General features: G+C 47.7%; 1 protein-coding gene across 1 annotated transcript; it reads left to right on the forward strand.

The window, feature by feature from the left end:
- The first annotated feature begins 550 nt into the window (after positions 1-550).
- Positions 551-10,147, forward strand: LOC125368135 (vomeronasal type-1 receptor 1-like). The gene is made up of 3 exons (XM_048368991.1): positions 551-626; positions 778-842; positions 9,329-10,147. The coding sequence occupies exons 1-3, from the start codon at positions 551-553 to the stop codon at positions 10,145-10,147; spliced, it is 960 nt and encodes a 319-aa protein (XP_048224948.1).
- The last annotated feature ends 8,032 nt before the right edge of the window (positions 10,148-18,179 follow it).

Here is an 18,179-nt window from a genome sequence, read left to right on the forward strand (position 1 = left end):
TCACCAGGCTGGGGGACTCGATGACCCCCGCCATCATCACCCTGCTGTGCCTAGCTGAGCACTTCCTAGCTGGGCAGGGATCAGGGGCTATAGCCTTGGCCAGGCCCAGTCCTCAAGAGACCTAGGGGCCCAGAGGGCACTGGGAGGGGCGGCGTGGGGATGCTCACTCACCAGGAACCAACTCCCTTCCAGGCCTAAGTCTTCACTCAGCAGTTCAAAGGCGGCTGGGGGAGTGTGTCCCTCCTTCCTGTGGATTGGGGCCACCCCTGGGCGGTAGGGTGGAGGCCAGCAGGTGGAGCTGAGGCTGGGGATGCCTAGGGAAAATAAAGGGATGTTCTGGGGTGCAGTCTCTGTTGTCCTTTCAGGGACCCTCCCGGAAAGGACAGGCTGAGCCAGGCTGTGTGGTCACCTGGGGAAGTGCTGTGACCTCGTGGTGTGAGGGGCCCTGGAGGCCCAGGAGTACCGTCTGCACAAAGAAGAGCACAGAGATCGGTGGTCCTCAAAAATCCTGGACAAACTGGGGAGCAGGGCTGCCTTCTTCATCTGGTCCATGACGGAGGAGGCCACAGGGCGTTTCCCCTGTCTTACCAGAGCCCTGCCGGCAGCTCAGAGCACAGTGGCCTCAGGCTGGTGGTGACAAGTAAGGGGACACTCAGGAGACCTGTCCTCAGGCTGAGCCCTCAGGAGAGAGGTCTGTGCATATGGTGTGGCCCCTCTCACAGCCCTGTCTGGGGGAGATATGGGGGGCATTTCACACATTGCCTCCTTCTCTCCTAGTACTCCACAGCAGCAAAGCCAACCTCTGGGCCCTGCCCAGCCCTGTGGTGACCCCAGCAGGGAAGGTAAGCCTCCCATGTGGGTCAGAAGAGGGATTTGAGGGTCACATCGAGGCTAAGCAAGGGCACAGAGGCTCCTGCACACCACCTGCCCAGCCCCTGCCCCGCTCCTTCTGAGCTACTTGAGTGAGAGGGACCCCAGCATGGGGAGCGCCCAGTGAGCCCGCTGCTCCTGCTCCCAGGCAAGGAGCCCCATCTTCCATACTGTAATATTGGAGGCCTCAGACACATGCCAGGAGCCCTGCTGTCAGGTAAAAGGGGTGTTAGGGGGAGCTGGGGGTGCCTGAGTCAGAGCCCCAGAACCTCAGCGTGTGAGAGGCTGTTGTAAGGCCTAGACAAAATATCAACACAATCTAAATAATTTAGGTAGCCAGAAGTCAATGGAGCTAAGATACTTGGAGTCATTATTTAAAACGTGCCTATGGCCTTGCCTAAATAATTGAGTTAGAATAAAACTGTTTTACTTCCCCATACCTAGGGAGTTAAAATCAGTCCTTCTCAGCCACAGCCAACTATTAACAATGTTATTCCTTAGCAGCTACTCTAAGAAAATGCCAAGGACTTAGACTCTAGGAAGCATATCTCTAACCCCCTTTTTGTGGTAAACTCCTCAGCTTCAGCCAATCAGCAGATGGCAGAGAGGGCCTCAAGGTCTAGCTGCTTCTTCAGGCCGCAAGATAATGGCTAGACAGCCCTGCAGGATGGCACGTATGTCATGAGGGCCCGGACCACCGAGCTTAAGTGACCACCCCCATGAGCCAGCCAATCACCTTTTCCAGACCTGTTCCCCCCCACCAATTGCACCAACCAGCTCTTGAAATTGTTTTATTATTTTCCCGCGGTGCGATGTCATTTGCTGTATGATACTATGATGCATAAAACGCCCCTGACAACCCTATAAAAACCCTGCTAGATGAAGGGGCGGGGCTCTCAATCCAGATCCGCTGCGTCAGTGAAGGTTGTGAGTCCAGGCTCAAGCTTGCAATAAAAACTCTGGTGTACTTGCATCAGAATCAGCTCCTTGGTGGTCTTTGGGGACCCCTGAAATCTGGGCTTATCACGGTGAGAGGCCCATGCGAGAGCCCGGAGCTTGACAGGAAGCAGGACAGACGCCTGACTGCTCAGTACCATCTGGAGAGCGAGGTGAAGAGCAGGTCACTCAAACCCCATGCCCTCAGGAGTCCACGGAAAGCCCATTCTTGTCCTTTTGTTGTGTGCACTGGCCACTGACCCATCTCCCAGGAACCTCCACAGTGTGGGAAAGAGGAGCCTCCTGTCCACCTGCCTTCTTGCTGCTCACCTCTCTCTTTCCCTTGCCCACTTCTCACTTGCTCTTTTCTAGGAAATTCGTCAAATAGTTGTCTTTACCCTCAGAACCAGACTCCGGACCTAGTGAGTAAAAACAACCTCTCTCTCTCAATCTCTCTCTCTCTCTCTCTCTCTCTCTCTCTCTCTCTCTCTCTCTCTCTCTCTCTCTCTCTCCCCACTCCCCCTCTCTCAGAGAAACATATTTCCACTCCATGTTGGGCACTACAGAAGGATGAGCTTACCCTGGGCGCCAGGAGCTGGGCCGGGCCATGATACTGTAGGGGGGACACCCCAACACGGCCGATACCCCATCTCCTCTGACTCCAGCCTTCACCCTTAGGGATCCCACAACCCAAAATCTCCTTCGCATTGGTCTGGCATTGCTGGTCCTGGTGGCTCTGGCGTGGCTCCTGGCTGAGGACCGGCTCCACAGGAAGCGGGCCCAGGCCCGAGCTGCAGGCTGGGGTTGCAGGAGGCTGCAGATAGTGCAGCAGGCCCTTGATGGACACCAGGAGCTGCGGTGCCCACGTAGGGCAAGAGGTCTTGACCTTGGGCTGCGGGAGCTGTGATGGGCAGGTGGAGGAGGGGGCACTGCAGGAAATGAGGGGCAGCCGCTCAGAGTCGGGGCTGAGGGAATTCAGTTTCTCCGTCCATAAATCCTCATTGTCTCCATTACATTTGAAGTTCCTTTTAGTATTTTTAGTAAAAGTAGTTTTTTTTCTTTCTTTTTAAATTATTTTTTATTGACTAGGTGATGTACAGAGGGGGTACAGTTACATAATAAGGTAGTGAGTACATTTATTGTCTTATTTGTTACACCCTCCCTCATTTTTCTTTCCTTTCCCTAGTTCAGATAAGCATATATATAATATCCAGTATACCAAAATCATATACAGTAACCACGCAGGGTACACCAAAGGAAATTCACCTAGTATATTAAACATAACAACAACGATAAAATCCTCCTGTTTCCTTCTCTTGGAGTTCATTTTGCTTAGCCTCATCTTACATAATCATATGTACATAGCTGTTGAGCTGTTGTGATCCTCTGATAGGTCTATCCTAGACCTTTTTATGTTTACTTAGTAATTGTTTGGTTTTAGAGACATACTGTGCCGGGCTAGATTTACCTCCCCTGGTGCGGGGATGCTAAACTTACTCCCTTATCAGTGTTCCCCTTTTCACCCTCTCCCCTGGGCGCCCGACCCGCGGGCGGCCAAGGTGGAGTGAAGGGACACGGGCAAGCCTAAAGTGCACATGGCCAAACGAGATCCCCTTTTCCTCCCTCCTTACCCACCAAGGAAGCCAGGTGCAGACGGATCTTGGAGACACTTCGGAGAGCAATCTGATTTAATTGGGAGGGGCTTACAGTAATATAATGATGATTACGAGGATTGAGCAGGAGCTGGCGATAGGCTGGCAAGCTTGTCCATCCAAGAGCAGCTCCCAAGGACCTCCCTCATGGGCTAACGTCACTTTCCATAGTACCGCCCTCTGGGCAAAGCCCACGAAAAAGGGAGCACACGTGCTCACTGGCGCAAGGTGGGGGATGGTCTCAAAGCTATCCCTTCTGGCTCTGGACCCAGAAGGAGATAGGTATGGCTCACTTCCACACTGCCCCAGGGCTGGGGGAAGGGCGGTGTCTCGAGAGCGCTCTCATTGCCCTTCCCCCCCCCTTAAGGCAAAGATGAATCCCCAACAATACTGTAAAGTCGCTGACCAAAACATGTGGAAATACCATTTGAAAAGAAGTTGTTGTTTTACAGACATGATCTCTACTGTTCTCCCATCCTCCCCACCCCCACACCCCGCCCCAACAACCACATATCAGGACCATTCTCCTTTGTTTTCTGTGTTCTAGGTTTGTCTCACTCAACATTATGTGTTCAAGACCTGACCATTTCCCTGCGAATGCCATTATTTTGTCAATTCTAATCGCTATGTAGTATTCCATTGTGTACAGGTACCACATTTTTTGGATCCATTCCTCTGTAGTGGGGCATCTGTGTTGTTTCCATATTTTGGCTATTGTGAATTGTGCAGCAATAAACATGGATGTGCAGATGTCTTTGTGGTATCCTGGATCCTGTTGTTCAGGATAGATGCCTAGGAGTGGTTTGGCTGGGTCATAGGGTATGTCTGTGCTGAGTTTTTTTGAGGAACCTCCATACTGTTCTCCAAAGTGGTTGTACCAGTTTGCACTCCCACCAAAAGTGGAGAAGACTTCTTCTTTCTCCGCATCCCCTCCAGCATTTGTTGCTGCCTGAATTCAGAGTATAGGCCATTCTAACTGGAGTGAGGTGGTATCTCAGGGTTGTTTTTATTTGCATTTCCTTTACTGCCAGGGATGTTGAACATTTCCTCATATGTTTCTTTGCCATCTTTATCTCTTCTCCTGTGAAGTCTCTCTTTAGCTCCTTTGCCCATTTAATAATTGGTTTACTGGGTTTGTTGGGGATTAGTTTCTTGAGTTCTCTGTAGATGATGGATATTAGGCCTTTGTCTGTTGCTGTGCTTCTGAAAATCTTTTCCCATATTTATCTTTTCCCAGTTTAGTGGCTATGTCTTTTTTTTCTTTTTTCTTTTTAAAGTACCCTTTATTAGTTAACAAAATAAATTCTATAGCTCAGCAACCTTCAAAAGCAAAGAGAGTTGTTGACAGGAAGTTTCTCCAATCTTACAAAACATTAAATGGAGAACTACTCTTGGCTAGGGATCTAAATGTTGAAAAATAAATCTTAAAATAGACCAAGTAGTGGATGGCTTATTTTGGCTAATGGTGGAATTTTCATAAACTGTCTCCACTGTTTTAGGTCAAATGTATATAATTCATGCCCCTGTTGAACCTGAAATTTCTAGAATGTTTGAGCTCATTTGATGACTGGAAAAAAGCAAAATACTTTTTAAATATTTGAAGACTTGTTAGACTTTGAGTAAGAAATTAATTTCAATTGAATCTCCAAAACAAAACAGGTTTAGAAATAATTATGATCAAGACTTCTAAAAACAAACTGCATAATAGTACTATTTTTTGTTCTATTCAGTACAACTGTATCTAGAAAAAAAGTTTAAGTAGTAGGTTAGTTAGAAGTCAGGGCAATAGTGGCTATGTCTTTTAGCTGTGCAGAAACTTTTTATTTTGTAGTAGTCGCATTTGTCGAATCTCTTTCCCTATCTGTTGTGCCCCTGGGACTCTATTCAGGAAGTTCCTTCCTATGCCTATAAGTTCTAGTGTCTTTCCTACTCTGTCCTTCAGTAGTTTCAGGGTTTCAGGTCTGATGTTGAGGTCCTTGATCCATTTTGAGTTGATCTTGGTGCATGGTGATAGGTTTGGGTCTACAGTTTTCTACATGTGACTGCCCAGTTTTCCCAGCACCAGTAGTTGAAGAGGCTACGTTTCTTCCATTGTATGTCTTTAGCTCCTTTGTCAAATATCAGCTGACTGGAAGAATGCGAATTTATTTCCTGGTCTTCTATCCTATTCCAGTGCTCTTCAGGTCTGTTTTTATGCCAATACCAGACTGTTTTTGTTATGATGGCTCTATAGTAGAGCTTGAAGTCTTGTATTGTGATTCCTCCTGTGCTGCTTCTTTTGCCTAGAATTGCTTTGGCTATTCTAGGTCTTTCACTGTTCCATATGAATTTATCGGTTGTTTTCTCTATTTCAGTGAAGAATGTAGCAGGGACCTTGATGGGGATTACATTGAATTTGTATAACATTTTGGGCAATATGGCCATTTTCACTATATTGATTCTGCCTACCCATGAGCATGGGAGGTCTTTCCATCTCCTGGTGTCCTCTTTGATTTTTTTTTAGATTTTTATAGTTCTCATTAAATAGGTCATTCACATCTTTGGTTAGGTTAATCCCTAGGTATTTTATTCTTTTTTTTTAGCTATTACAAATGGTACTGTTTCCATAATTTCCTTTTCTGCTTGTACATTACTGGTATATAGAAAAGCTGCTGATTTTTGTGGATTGATTTTGTAACCTACTACTTTGCCAAAATGGCTTATTAGTTCTAGGAGTTTGGGGGCTGAGTTTTTTGGGTCTTTCAAGTATAAGATCATGTCATCTGCGAATAGGGATAGTTTGATTTCTTCAAAGGTAGTTTTCTATATTATGTTAAAAGCCATGCTTTCTTGATTCTTGTTGTTGGGGGAGGCACAGTACTGTGGCTTGAACACAGAGCATGGTGCTGTCCCAAGCTTTTTTTTTACTCAAAGCTGTCCCTGTACCACTTGAGCCACATCTCCACTTGTGGCTTGTTTGCTGAATAATTGGAGGTATGAGTCTCACAGACTTTTCAGCCAGGGCTGGCTTTGAATCACCATGCTCCAATCTCAACCTCCTGAGCAACTAGGATTACAGGCATTGACTACAGGCTTTTGGCTTTTCATTTCTTATTTATTGTTGCCTAGTGTCCGTTTATTTCTTAGCAATTATGCTGACTCAAGAAAGGCAGGATCTCTGATAGTCATACTTTGTCTCTTTCTCTCCCTCTCCTTCCTTCCTTCCCTCCTTCATTCTGGTGTGTCTCACATACCAGGAGTCATGCATGACACTAGTTAGTCTTCAAAAGTACCCATGGAAGCCAAGAGCAAAAGTTTTTCCAGGTCCCTCATGATCTTTTCTCACCTGGAGAGGTTTATGAACGCAAGGCCTCAGGTGCCCCCGATGCATGATGGGACCGTTCCTCAGTGAAACCATTAGACTTGGGAAAGTTTCTGAGCAAACACACAATTCATCAACCTCACCTGCCAAACTCCTCACCACGGCTTCTACAAGCGGAGGACCACCGCTGCACTGGGCAAAGTCAAAGCTCTTCAGGGAAGTAAATCATTGTAAGCTCACATTCGTGGCTAATGGGGAGGAATGGCTTCCAGTAACTTGCGCACTTCAGAAATGTTTGTCTAAGATCACCTCAACTCCCCATGCAAGCGCTGTCACCTCTCTTAGAGCTGAAATGATAATCACCTCCCAGACAGGCGATGACCTCATGGCGCCCCAACCTTTATCTCAGCCTGAGACGCCTGCCTTGGCACAGCTGCTCGCACTGTGGACGGGACAGCCCCAGCCCTGTTGGGTAAGTGTACCTCCTTTCTAAGCAGACAGCGGGAACCTGGAGGAGAGAAGGGCCCTCCTAAGTAAATGTGGTAGGGTTGGGCACTGAGCTTAAGCCAGTAAGCAGCACTTGGGAAGCAGAGAAATAGGACATCAGGAGTTTGAGGCCAGCCTGGATCATACAGTGAATTCAATCCTAGCTTTGTCTCCACAGAGAGAGACCCATCTCACTAATGCACCATTGGCAGACAGTTCATTCCTCTCCCTAGGATCAGGACTGGACCAAGAAACCACGCGGCTAAGTTATTTTCTCCACATTTCTGAGACATGGAATTAACCTGATCTTCCTGTTCCAAGGTCTCTGACCTCTCATCTCTCTGTCTCTGTCTGTCTCTCTTTCTCTCTCTTCCCTTCCTACTCCCTGTTCTAAGCCTCTTTCCCTACTTCCCTCCCTCCCTTTTTAGTGTCTCTGTCTGTCTCTCTGTCTCTCTCTGTGTCTCTCTCTCTGTCTCTGTCTCTGTCTCTCTCTCTCTCTCTCTCTGTCTCTCTCTTTCAGTGCTGGGATTAAGCACAGGCCCCCATGCTTTCTAGATAATTACTTAAGCACAGAACACCATCGGTACTCAGATTTTCTTTCCTTGACGGAGGTTGAGTATGTTGCAATCATTGTGGGATGACAAGAAAACAACTCTAGGGCTGGGAATGTGGCTTGCCAGGCATACATGAAGCCCTGGGCACCATTCCTCAGTACCACATAGGCAGAGAAAGCAGGAAGTGGCACTGTAGCTAAAGTGATAGAGTACTAGCTTTGAGCAGTGCCCAGGCCCTGACTTTAAGACTCAGGACAGGCAAAAAAAAAAAAAAAAAAAAAAGCCTTACAAAAATTAGCTATGAGCTGGGTGCAGATGGCTTCTACATATAATCCTAGCTACTCAGGAGGTTGATATTTGAGGACTGCAGTTCAAAACCAGCACAGGGAAGAAAGTCTATGAGACTCTTAACTCCAATTAACCACCAGAAAAACGGAAGTGGGGCTGTAGCTCAAGTGGTAGAGCTCTAGCCTTGAGCTGAAGAGTGCAGGGACAGAGCCCAGGCCCAGAGTTCAAGCCCCATGACTGGCAAAAAAATTTTTAAAAAAGAATTAGCTGTAGGTTTATAAAGTAAATCTTCTCTCATTTATCCAAATGGACCTGTTTTGTGGGAGAGCAGAGATATCTTTTTAAAATTTTTGGTGCATTTTTATGAGGCATTCCGTGTTACTTCTGTCCATAAATGCAGTGTACACTGAACTAGGTGAAATGCATAGGCAATCTGTCATCTCCACTATTCAACACTTGTGCTAAGAGCCTGCAAAGTTCAGGCTGCTCGATGTGTAGGATTATGTGATAAATATTGTTAGATGTATTGGGCCTGCTGAGGAGCAAAGCACTAGAACTTCTTCTTTTTTTTTTTGCCAGTCCTGGGCCTTAGACTCAGGGCCTGAGCACTGTCCCTGGCTTCTTTTTGCTCAAGGCTAGCACTCTGCCACTTGAGCCACAGCGCCACTTCTGGCCATTTTCTGTATGTATGGTGCTGGGGAACCGAGGGCTTCATGTATAAGAGGCAAGCACTCTTGCCACTAGGCCATATCCCCAGCCCGCACTAGAACTTCTTCATGTGCTCATTATCTCTCTCTCACCCAGCCACATGTCTATTCTATAAATGGACAGATTCTGAAATACAGGGTCTGTAAGTATGGAGTACTGTTCAGTCATTAAGAAAGGATGTAATCCTTTTATTTCTGTCAGAGTCAACATGGATGTTGTGACAGGAACCCCATCTCTAAGGGCACAGAGTAATCATGGCATACTGCTTCTCACACCTGTGGAATGTGGCATCCTGGCTTTGAGTATTCATGATGGTTTGTTGACATGACTTCACAGAGGAAAAGCTTTTTGTTGGTGCAAAAACAATGAGTCAGACTTCTCTTTCAGCCTGCAGCTTCGTGAAATCCACATGACACCATCCTCCAATGAATGAATTGGTTTCTGTGAGCCTGAGTTGGGGGGTCACCTTCCTCCTTCAGACAGGTGGAGGAGTCCTGGGAAATTCTTGCCTATTTTGCCTGTGCACCTGTAAGTTTCTCACTGCACGGACATGGAGACCCATAGACCTGATTCTCAACCAGCTGGTCTTTGCCAACACCCTGGCTCTTCTCTCCAAAGGCGTTCCTCACACAATGGCAGCATTTGGGATGAAATCTTTTTTGGATGAGCCTGGGTGCAAGGTGGTCATCTGTGTGTACAGAGTGTCCAGAGGGGTCACACTCAGCACCACCTGCCTGCTCAGCAGCTTCCAGGCCCTGAAACTCCAGCCCGGTGTGTCTGGCTGTGTGCAGCCCAGGCTGAGGTCTGCCAAGGGTGTCGCTCTCTGCTGTGCCCTCTGCTGGCTTCTGCATCTCCTGTTCAATCTGGCTTTTGGAAAATGGATAACTGTTCCCAAAGCTAGCAAAAACCTGACTGTAGAGACCATGTACAGGTTCTGTTCCATCCCTGCTGCAGGGGCAGAAACAGTCCTAACTCTAGCTATGATATTCTTCATCACTGACGCTATGTTCCTGAGCCTCATGGCCTGGGCCAGCGGCTCCATGCTCCTGGTCCTGCACAGACACAGGCAGCGAGTGCAGTACATCCACAGCCACACGCTCGGCCCCAGGGCCTCCTGTGAGATGCGAGCCACTGGCAGCATCCTGGTCCTGGTGAGCCTGTTCCTCTCCTTCTACTCTCTGTCCTCTCTCTTATCCCTGTATGCTTATCTCCAGGTGGGGACCCCGAGTCCCTGGCTGGTGAGCATGTCCTACTTGGTGTCCTCTGGCTTCTCCACCCTGAGCCCCTTGGTGTTCATCTTTAATGATGCCCATTTCTCATGGCTCTGCTCTCCCCGCTACACAGGAAGATAAGGATGGCTCTGGGGTCTGAGCTGTCAGCCTTTTCAGATAATTAGTTTCCAGGCCTCAGCTTGTATGTTGGACAGCCAAAACCCAACTTGGGTAGCAGGCATTTGTGAAAGGCTCCTGAAACTTCCACCTTTCCCCAATCTTCACCACTTCTTCCCTTCTGCTGTCTTTCCAAGAGAAACACAAACAAGGACCTGAGCCAGAAGTGACTGAAACATGTTCCTTGCAGACTTTGTCCTAAAGCCATATGGTAAAAGCAACCAATGTACAAAGATCAATGACCAGTGACACAAAAAGTTTTGGAAACCAGGTGCGTGTGGCTCACACCTGTCATCCTAGCTACTGAAGAGGCTGCGATCTGAGCATCTTGAATATCAATATGGTTCATAGCCAGTCTGGCCTGGAAAGTTCATAAGACTTATAGCCAAAGAACCACCAAAGAAGGAAGCAGTGCAGCTGTAGCTCCAGTGGTAGAGTACTAGCCTGGAGCACAAAAACACAGAAAGAAAGCTCAGGGGCAGCACTCAGGCTGTGAATGCAAGCCCCAGGTTCAGCACACACACACAAAGAACAAAAACAAGAAAGGAAAAGTTGGCAAAGACGCCAATGAAAATGGAAAAAAGATGGGAAAGATGCTCATGAAAACAGTAAATACTTTTTTTTAAAGGTTAAGAAGGTAGTATTGGACAAACTCACTGATGTGAAATATTCAGAAGTAGTTGTTAAGGGATAGGAAAATGGGGGAGAAATTGCTTTGGAGTATTTGTGTACTAGGTGTAACCAAATTTGTTCAATTTAAAATGGCTATACTCATATTAGATGAATTATATCTTAATAATAGTATGTGTGTGTGTGTGTGTGTGTGTGAGAGAGAGAGAGAGAGAGAGAGAGAGAGAGAGAGAGAGAAAATATGTATGTATATCAGTCCTTAGGTTTGAATTCAGGGCCTGGGTGCTGTCCCTGAGCTTTTGTGTTCAAGGCTAATGTTCTACTACTCAATCCATAGCTCCACTCCCAGTTTTTTGGAGGTTAATTGAAGATAAAGAGTCTCATGGACTTTTCTGCCTAGACTGACTTTGAACCACAATTTTTTTTTCTAATTTTTATTGTCAAACTGATATACAGAGCGGTTACAGTTTCATACGTTAGGCATTGGATACATTTCTTGTACTGTTTGTTACCTCCTCCCTCATTCCCCCCTCCCCCTCCCTCTTTCCCTTTCCCCCCCCATGAGTTGTTCAGTAGATTTACACTAAACAGTTTTGCAAGTAAAAAAAAAAAGGTAGTATTGGTAGTATGGCTCTTGAATGAAAGAATGATTTTGCTGGTCCTGGGGGTTGAAATCCAGGTATGAGCGCTGTCCCTGAGCTTCCTTGGCTCAAGGCTGTGGCTCTACTACTTGAGCCATAGCACCACTTCTGGCTTTTTCTGACGAGTTCATTCGAGATAAGAGTCTCCTGGACTTTCCTGCCCAGGCTGCCTTCAAATTACAATCCCCAGATCTCAGCCTCCTGAGTAGCTAGAGCCTGAGCCACCAGTGCCCGGCTTTTATCCTGATTAGTGATAGGAAGAGCACAAGCCTGGTAACCTGAGGCTCACATCTGTGATCCTGGCTACTTGCAAAAGTAGATTTCCTAGCAGATTCCAGTGGGACTCAGAGGTTCATTACAGAACATTTTGAAAATAACTTAGCAAAACTGAACCCAGACGATGAAAACAAATGAAACCTACAGCAGCAGTTATGGTCAAGAAACCTAAGAGGATCATTTACAAGTGTCAGCGTGGTCATTCTGTTGCCACAAGGTCCCCATCGATCACAGCCAACGTCAGGAAGTTCAAGCAGGCTCAGCCCCACAATAAAGGAATGGCCGACCCACATATATCCAAGATGGCGCCCCCCCCCAGAGGCTCCTTCCAGAGGTTTTGTTTCCGATGAAACCTCGGGGTTGGTGGTTGAATAATGATTTCTGCACCCACATTTAGTGCAGCAAGGATCACAAGAGCCAAGTGTGTAATCAGCCTCTATGTTGAGACAGATGAGTAAACAACATATCATTTATGTATTACTATATGTATAGATCATGAGTATTATTTACCGTGAAAAATGAAGTTATATCATTTTATGGAAAATAAATAGAACTGGAGATCACTGTGGGTTTTTTTTCTCAACTGTGGAATCTAGACTTGTTTTCTTTAAAAAGAAACATGCAGGTAGAAAGAGGAGTGTGAAGAATAGGGTCAATGGATGAGAGAGGCAACAAGACAAGGAAATGGGGGAATGTGCCCATTTATATAAAAGAGCAATACATATTTCTCCATAAGCAAAATCTTGATAATGAAACTTGCTTTGTACGATTAACACATGCTAAATAAAAAGGCACCTTGAGAGCCAGGCACTGGTGTCTCACGCCTGTCATCCTAGCTACTCAGGAGGCTGCGATCTGAGGATCCCAGTTCAGAGTCTGTCTGGCAGGAAAGTCTGTAAAGACTCTTATCTCCATTGGACCACCAAAAATTCAGAAGGGGAGCTGTGGCTTGGAGTGCAAGAGTTCCCTGGCTGCAAATCCCAGAACTGGCAGAGAGAGAGAGAAAGACAGAGAGAGAGAGAGAGAGAGAGAGAGAGAGAGAGAGAGAGAGAGAGAGAGAGAGAGAGAGAGATATCATGGAGAAAAACTAAGGAAAATGTATATGGAAAACCTTTAATGACACAATTTGATAGTTCTGAACAAAGGTGCAGCAGTGGGCGCACTGTGGGGGAGATCTGGGGTCAGAACTGCTTCCAGGAAGCCTCTCACATGCCGGCTATGGTGAGAACAGCTTGTGGCTCAGCTCTGGGTGCTGTGGTCAGCTCTCAGGCAGACCAGCTGGGCACCCAGGACAGCCTGTGCACTGTTTTGGGGTATCCTCAAGATCAGCACCATGCTGCCCATGTTCCTCAGCCTGGGTTGTCCTGGAGAGTCCCCCAGGAATGGAGGGGCAGGGAACTGGGCTGTAGGGTGCCCATGGTATGTGCAGTGGGGGAACATTGGTGAATTATGAGGTTGGTTTTCATGGAGCAGCGGCTGGATACTGTGACCCATAGGGCAGGCAGGGGCTGGTGTGTTCTGTTTCATAATCTTTCTTTCCAGGGTTCTTCCTGGTCCAGGAGATGTGGGTACAAGTGATGAGTCTTTCCCCAAACATTAGGTCAGCATGCATCCCAAGTAGAAAGAGCTTGTTGCAATAAGAAAGTAGGCAGCCCACGGGTGTGTGTGTGTGTGTGTGTGTGTGTGTGTGTGTGTGTGTGTGTGTGTGTGTTGGCTCTGGGACTTGAACTCAAGGGCAGGGTACTGTCCCTGAGCCTTTTTGCTCCAGGCTGGTACACTTCTACTTAAGCCACAGCTCCACTTCTGGGTTATTGGTGGTTCATGGGAGAAAAGTCTCACAGATTTTCCTGCCCTTGATGGTTTAGAACCTTAGTCCTCAGTTCTCAGCCTCCTGAGTGTAAGGTCTCCATGCAGACGTCCCCTGCCTGTTTAAGTCTCTCCCAGTACCTGCGTTACCTAGGTAACTGGCACACTTGGAGGCAGTTACCTCCCCCTTCTCTGAGGTCACATCCAATCCACCTGGCCATACCTTCCACCTTTCCCTAAATAATCAGGCTCAACAGGAGTCCCATTCTCTTTCCTTTTCTCTCTTGCTGTTTTCCTCTCCTTTCCCTCTTTTTCTCTTCTTCTTTCCCCTCTGTCTCCCTACGCTTCCCTCTTGTCCAGGCCAGCAGTTTGGTCTCCTCCCAATAAACTTTTCTGCCTGAACCATGAGCAAAAGAGCTCAAAGACAGCACCCAGATCTTGAGTTCAAGCCCCACAACCAACAAAAAAAAAAGAAAGAAAGAAAAGAAAAAAGAAAACGTTCTGGTTACTGAGCAGGCTCTTTCCACAGTTGTGTACAAGAAGCCTTCCATCTTATGACACCAGGAGTCTGTGGTGAGGGCAGGAGAGGAGGTGACCTTGTCCTGCAGCGCTGACCAATCTTGGTGCACAAACCAACTCTCCAGGGTGAGGAAGCCACAGGGGAGTGTGGCCCCAGGTATCCAGAGCAACCATGGGGCCCCCCAGGCCCACTTCCTGCTGGGCCCTGTGACCAAAGAGAGGCCTACGGAAGTACAGCTTCACCCATGTCTCCTCCTACTCCTGGTCAGCCCCCAGTGACCCCTGCACCTGTGTGAGGAGCCTGGGGTCTGTTCTGGGTCTTGTGACTCAGACTCACGTGATCATGAGTCCAGGCAGCTGGAGAGAGGGGGTGGGGCAGATCCAGGGTGCCGTGAGGCTGGGCTCCATTCGGGGAGACCTCTGCCAGCATCTCCCACCCTTTCTCCTCCTTGAAGTCACAAGAAGGAGTCATGTCCCCTCAAGGCCCTGGGGACTCCTGAACCTCAGCATCTGGTGGGAAAGGGGGTGCTGGCCCCTGACCCCCTCCAAGACACCTCCACAGTGTAGAAGAGAGGAGCCTGGCTTCCCACCTCTCTCATCTCCCTACACACCTCTCTCTTCTCTCTGCCCACCTCTCTCTTGCTCTTTTCTAGGAAACTCTACAAAGAGTTGTGCTTTACCCTCAGGACCAGACTCCAGGCCTAGTGAATAAACAATTTTCTTTTCCCTCTCCCTCCCTCCCCGCCCCCAGCAAAACCTGGGACCTAAGAAGTCTTAGATTGAAGCCAGGCACTGCTGGCTCAGGTCTGTAATCCGAGCTATTGGGGAGGCTGAATTCTGAGGATAGAGTTCAAAGCCAGCCTGGGCAGGAAAGTCCACGAGACTCTTATTACTAATAAACTACCAATAAGCCAGAAGTGGAGCTATAGTTCAAGTGGTAGAGAACTTAGCCTTGAGGTGGGGATAAAAGCTCAGGAACAGCAACCTGAGTTCAAGCCTCAGAACTGGCACTAAAAACAAAACAAAATTTGGGGCTGGGGATATGGCCTAGTGGCAAGAGAGCTTGCCTCGTATACATGAGGCCCTGGGTTCGATTCCCCAGCACCACATATACAGAAAACGGCCAGAAGTGGCGCTGTGGCTCAAGTGGCAGAGTGCTAGCCTTGAGCAAAAGGAAGCCAGGGACAGTGCTCAGGCCCTGAGTCCAAGGCCCAGGACTGGCCAAAAAAAAAAAAAAATTTAAAAAAGCCTTGGATTCGAGACTTGGCTTAGCCACTCTCCCCTTGGTCCCACAGGCTGGAGCCCTGGGAGCGTCTGGGCAAAAACACTGAAGGACTTGGGTTCCTGTGCAGAGAGCTTGTGCTTGTCCTAATGAGATATGGCAGGTGATTCCCCAGTGATCAATAAATCAGAGGCAATCTGTCCACAGAGTGCTGGTGTGATTTCCTGTTGATGGGTTCACATCTTCCCACAGCGGCCTTCGTCCTCCTTGCCTTCCTCATCTTCCTCTGCCACCACCAGCGCTGTAACAAAAAGAGCTAAGTGGTGGGAAGAATAGAATAAACCAGCACGTGCCCACTAGGACCAGAGAGTGTTAAAGAGAGAGCTAATGGGATGGAAATGAGAAGTTATCCATGGGCTCTGTCCTTGAATCGAGAGAGGCTGAATAGCTGCCTGCATTTTTTATTTTATTTTAGTTTTTTTTTTTTACCTGCCCTGGTACTTGGACTCAAGGCCTGGGCACTGTCTCTGGGCTTCTTTTTGCTCAAGGCTAGCACCCTACCACAGTACCACTTCCAGCTTTTTCTGTTTGCATGGTACTGGGAATCGAACCCAGGGCTTCATGCATACTAGGCAAGCACTCTACCACTAAGCCACTTTCCTAGTCCCTGCCTGCATTTTTAAATAGCTGAGCAACTTCAGGTACTTGGTCCCTTGGTATCTAATATGAAGTGAAGGTTCTAGACTCACTTTCCTGACTTCCTTCCTGTGCAGATGTGGCGGGAATGGGCCAGGAGCCTGAAGTGGACAGCACAGTGGGCGGGGAGGTGGGTTCTCTTCAGTTCTCTCTCTTCCAGAGTGTCATACCTCTCCTAGTATGACTGTACCAGGTGTACATACTCCACATTTGCTCCCCTCAGAACCCTAGAGGAGGACCTCAGAAAGTCACCTACACAGAGCTGGGTCATCACATTTCCACCAGGAAAAAAAAGTGACCCCTGCTTCCCAGAGGCCCAAAGAGGCCTCAGCAAATGGCACGGTGTCCATGGAACTCAGATGCTAAGCCCAGACCAAGCATGGTCTGTGCTCCATGCACGCCCATAGAAAGACCCTGAAGGTCTCTCGTGGGGGCCATGGCCCTTCCTCAAGCCCATGTGGACAGCTGCAGAATTACCACAGTTGGCCTCAGAATTGTGGGTAACCAGTGGTGTTTGGTGTCTCTCCTGTGGACAATGAGGACTAAAGATATCTGCCAGCCAGAGAGCACCATGTCCAGATGCATGCTGGAGGACAGGTAGCCTCCAAATGGAAGACCCTATCTTTCCATTTTGATGCACAACTGACCATTTACCTGGTAGGTGGGCAAAAGGTCTAACGGATCTAGAGCAGGAGATTACCGAGACATAGCCTTCAAATCAGATCACCTACACGTTTCTGCTAATAGTGCTTCCCCGAAACACAACCATGTGCACTCGTCTACTTATTCTCAAAAGATGCTTTCATGCCCCCAACAACAGTATGGCAGAGACAGCGTGACCCAGAGGTTACTTAGTGCCTGGTCCTTACAGAAAAAGTTTGTTAATGCTATGCAGGAGCTAGAGGAGGAACAACGTGGAAAGCTTGATATCATCTCCAATGCTGGCCTAATTTTACATTCTCAACCTTAATCGGTGGGACTCAAGAGAAGAGCATCCAATGAAATGGCCAAAACATGTGTGAAAGAACAGACCTCAGTGAACTCTAGTGGTCATTTTCACCTCAGCCACAAGAGGAACAATCCCCCCAGCACAAACCTGTGATTGATGCAAATGTAGCCCTTCATTTGAAGGACTGAGCTGTGATTGATGCAAATGGGGTCCTTCATTTGCATGGGAGGCAGCACTATGACTCCTGGTACACTCCTTGACAGGTATTCCTATGACACCTGGTACACTCGTACTAGGAGAGGTACGACACTCCGGAAGAGAGAGTGGCAAACATTTTCCACACATACCCTGGTTATGGATGGAAACTCTTCTTGAGTCAGCCGGAAAGATTCCTCCTGTGCGGCCTCCTGGTGCAGCAATCCTAGGCCCCATGAAAGGTTTCTGCTAAACAGAGAGGGAGAGGAGGAGGGACAGGAATCTGATGTAAAGATGGAATTGAACCCCACTAGACATTGGTTTGAGGAAAGCACTCTTTCTCATCTGAAACACAATGGCCATAATGATAGTGGTGATGGTGATGGTGATAGTGAGGGTAATGAGGGTGATGGTGATGGTGGTGATGGGACAAAAGTGTAAAACATGGTTAACTATGAAGGGATCAGCCAGAGTGGGGAGGAGGAAAGGGAATACTAAGAGAAGAAGAGGATCAAAGGAAGTTACAAACACACACAACACACATATATATCATGTACACACACACATAGACACTTACAAATACACATAAGTATCACAAAAACATAGTGAAACCCACCAAGTACTAATTGAAAAGTGGGTGAGGGGAGAGGAAGAGTACGGTGGAGTGAGGTCCACACGTTCAAAGAGCATTCAGAAATATCGCAATGGAACCCTCATGTATTATAAATACACACTAAATTCTAAATTAAAACTTTCCTTTTTTTTTTGCTGCTGCTGCTGTCTTTTTGAACTCTGTGTACTGCCCTATGCTTTCTCTGGGCAGAGCAGGTAGAAATGCAAAGGTTGACCCAGAGAGAATCTGCTAAGACCACAAATGTTAGACCGAGATGTTTCACATACGCCGTGCCTCAAGCCCATGGTCAGGGGTGGAAGGAAAGCTGTGAACTTTCTTGTAAAAATAAAACTCAGTGTAAAATCCTCCCCTCCCCCGTATCCTGTGGGTCCCTGGCCAGCTGGGCTCAGTGCTCACGCAGGCCACACCCTGGCTGGTTGACTCCCGCC

This window comes from Perognathus longimembris, chromosome 20 (assembly GCF_023159225.1).
Source record: "Perognathus longimembris pacificus isolate PPM17 chromosome 20, ASM2315922v1, whole genome shotgun sequence".
NCBI lineage: Eukaryota > Metazoa > Chordata > Mammalia > Rodentia > Heteromyidae > Perognathus > Perognathus longimembris.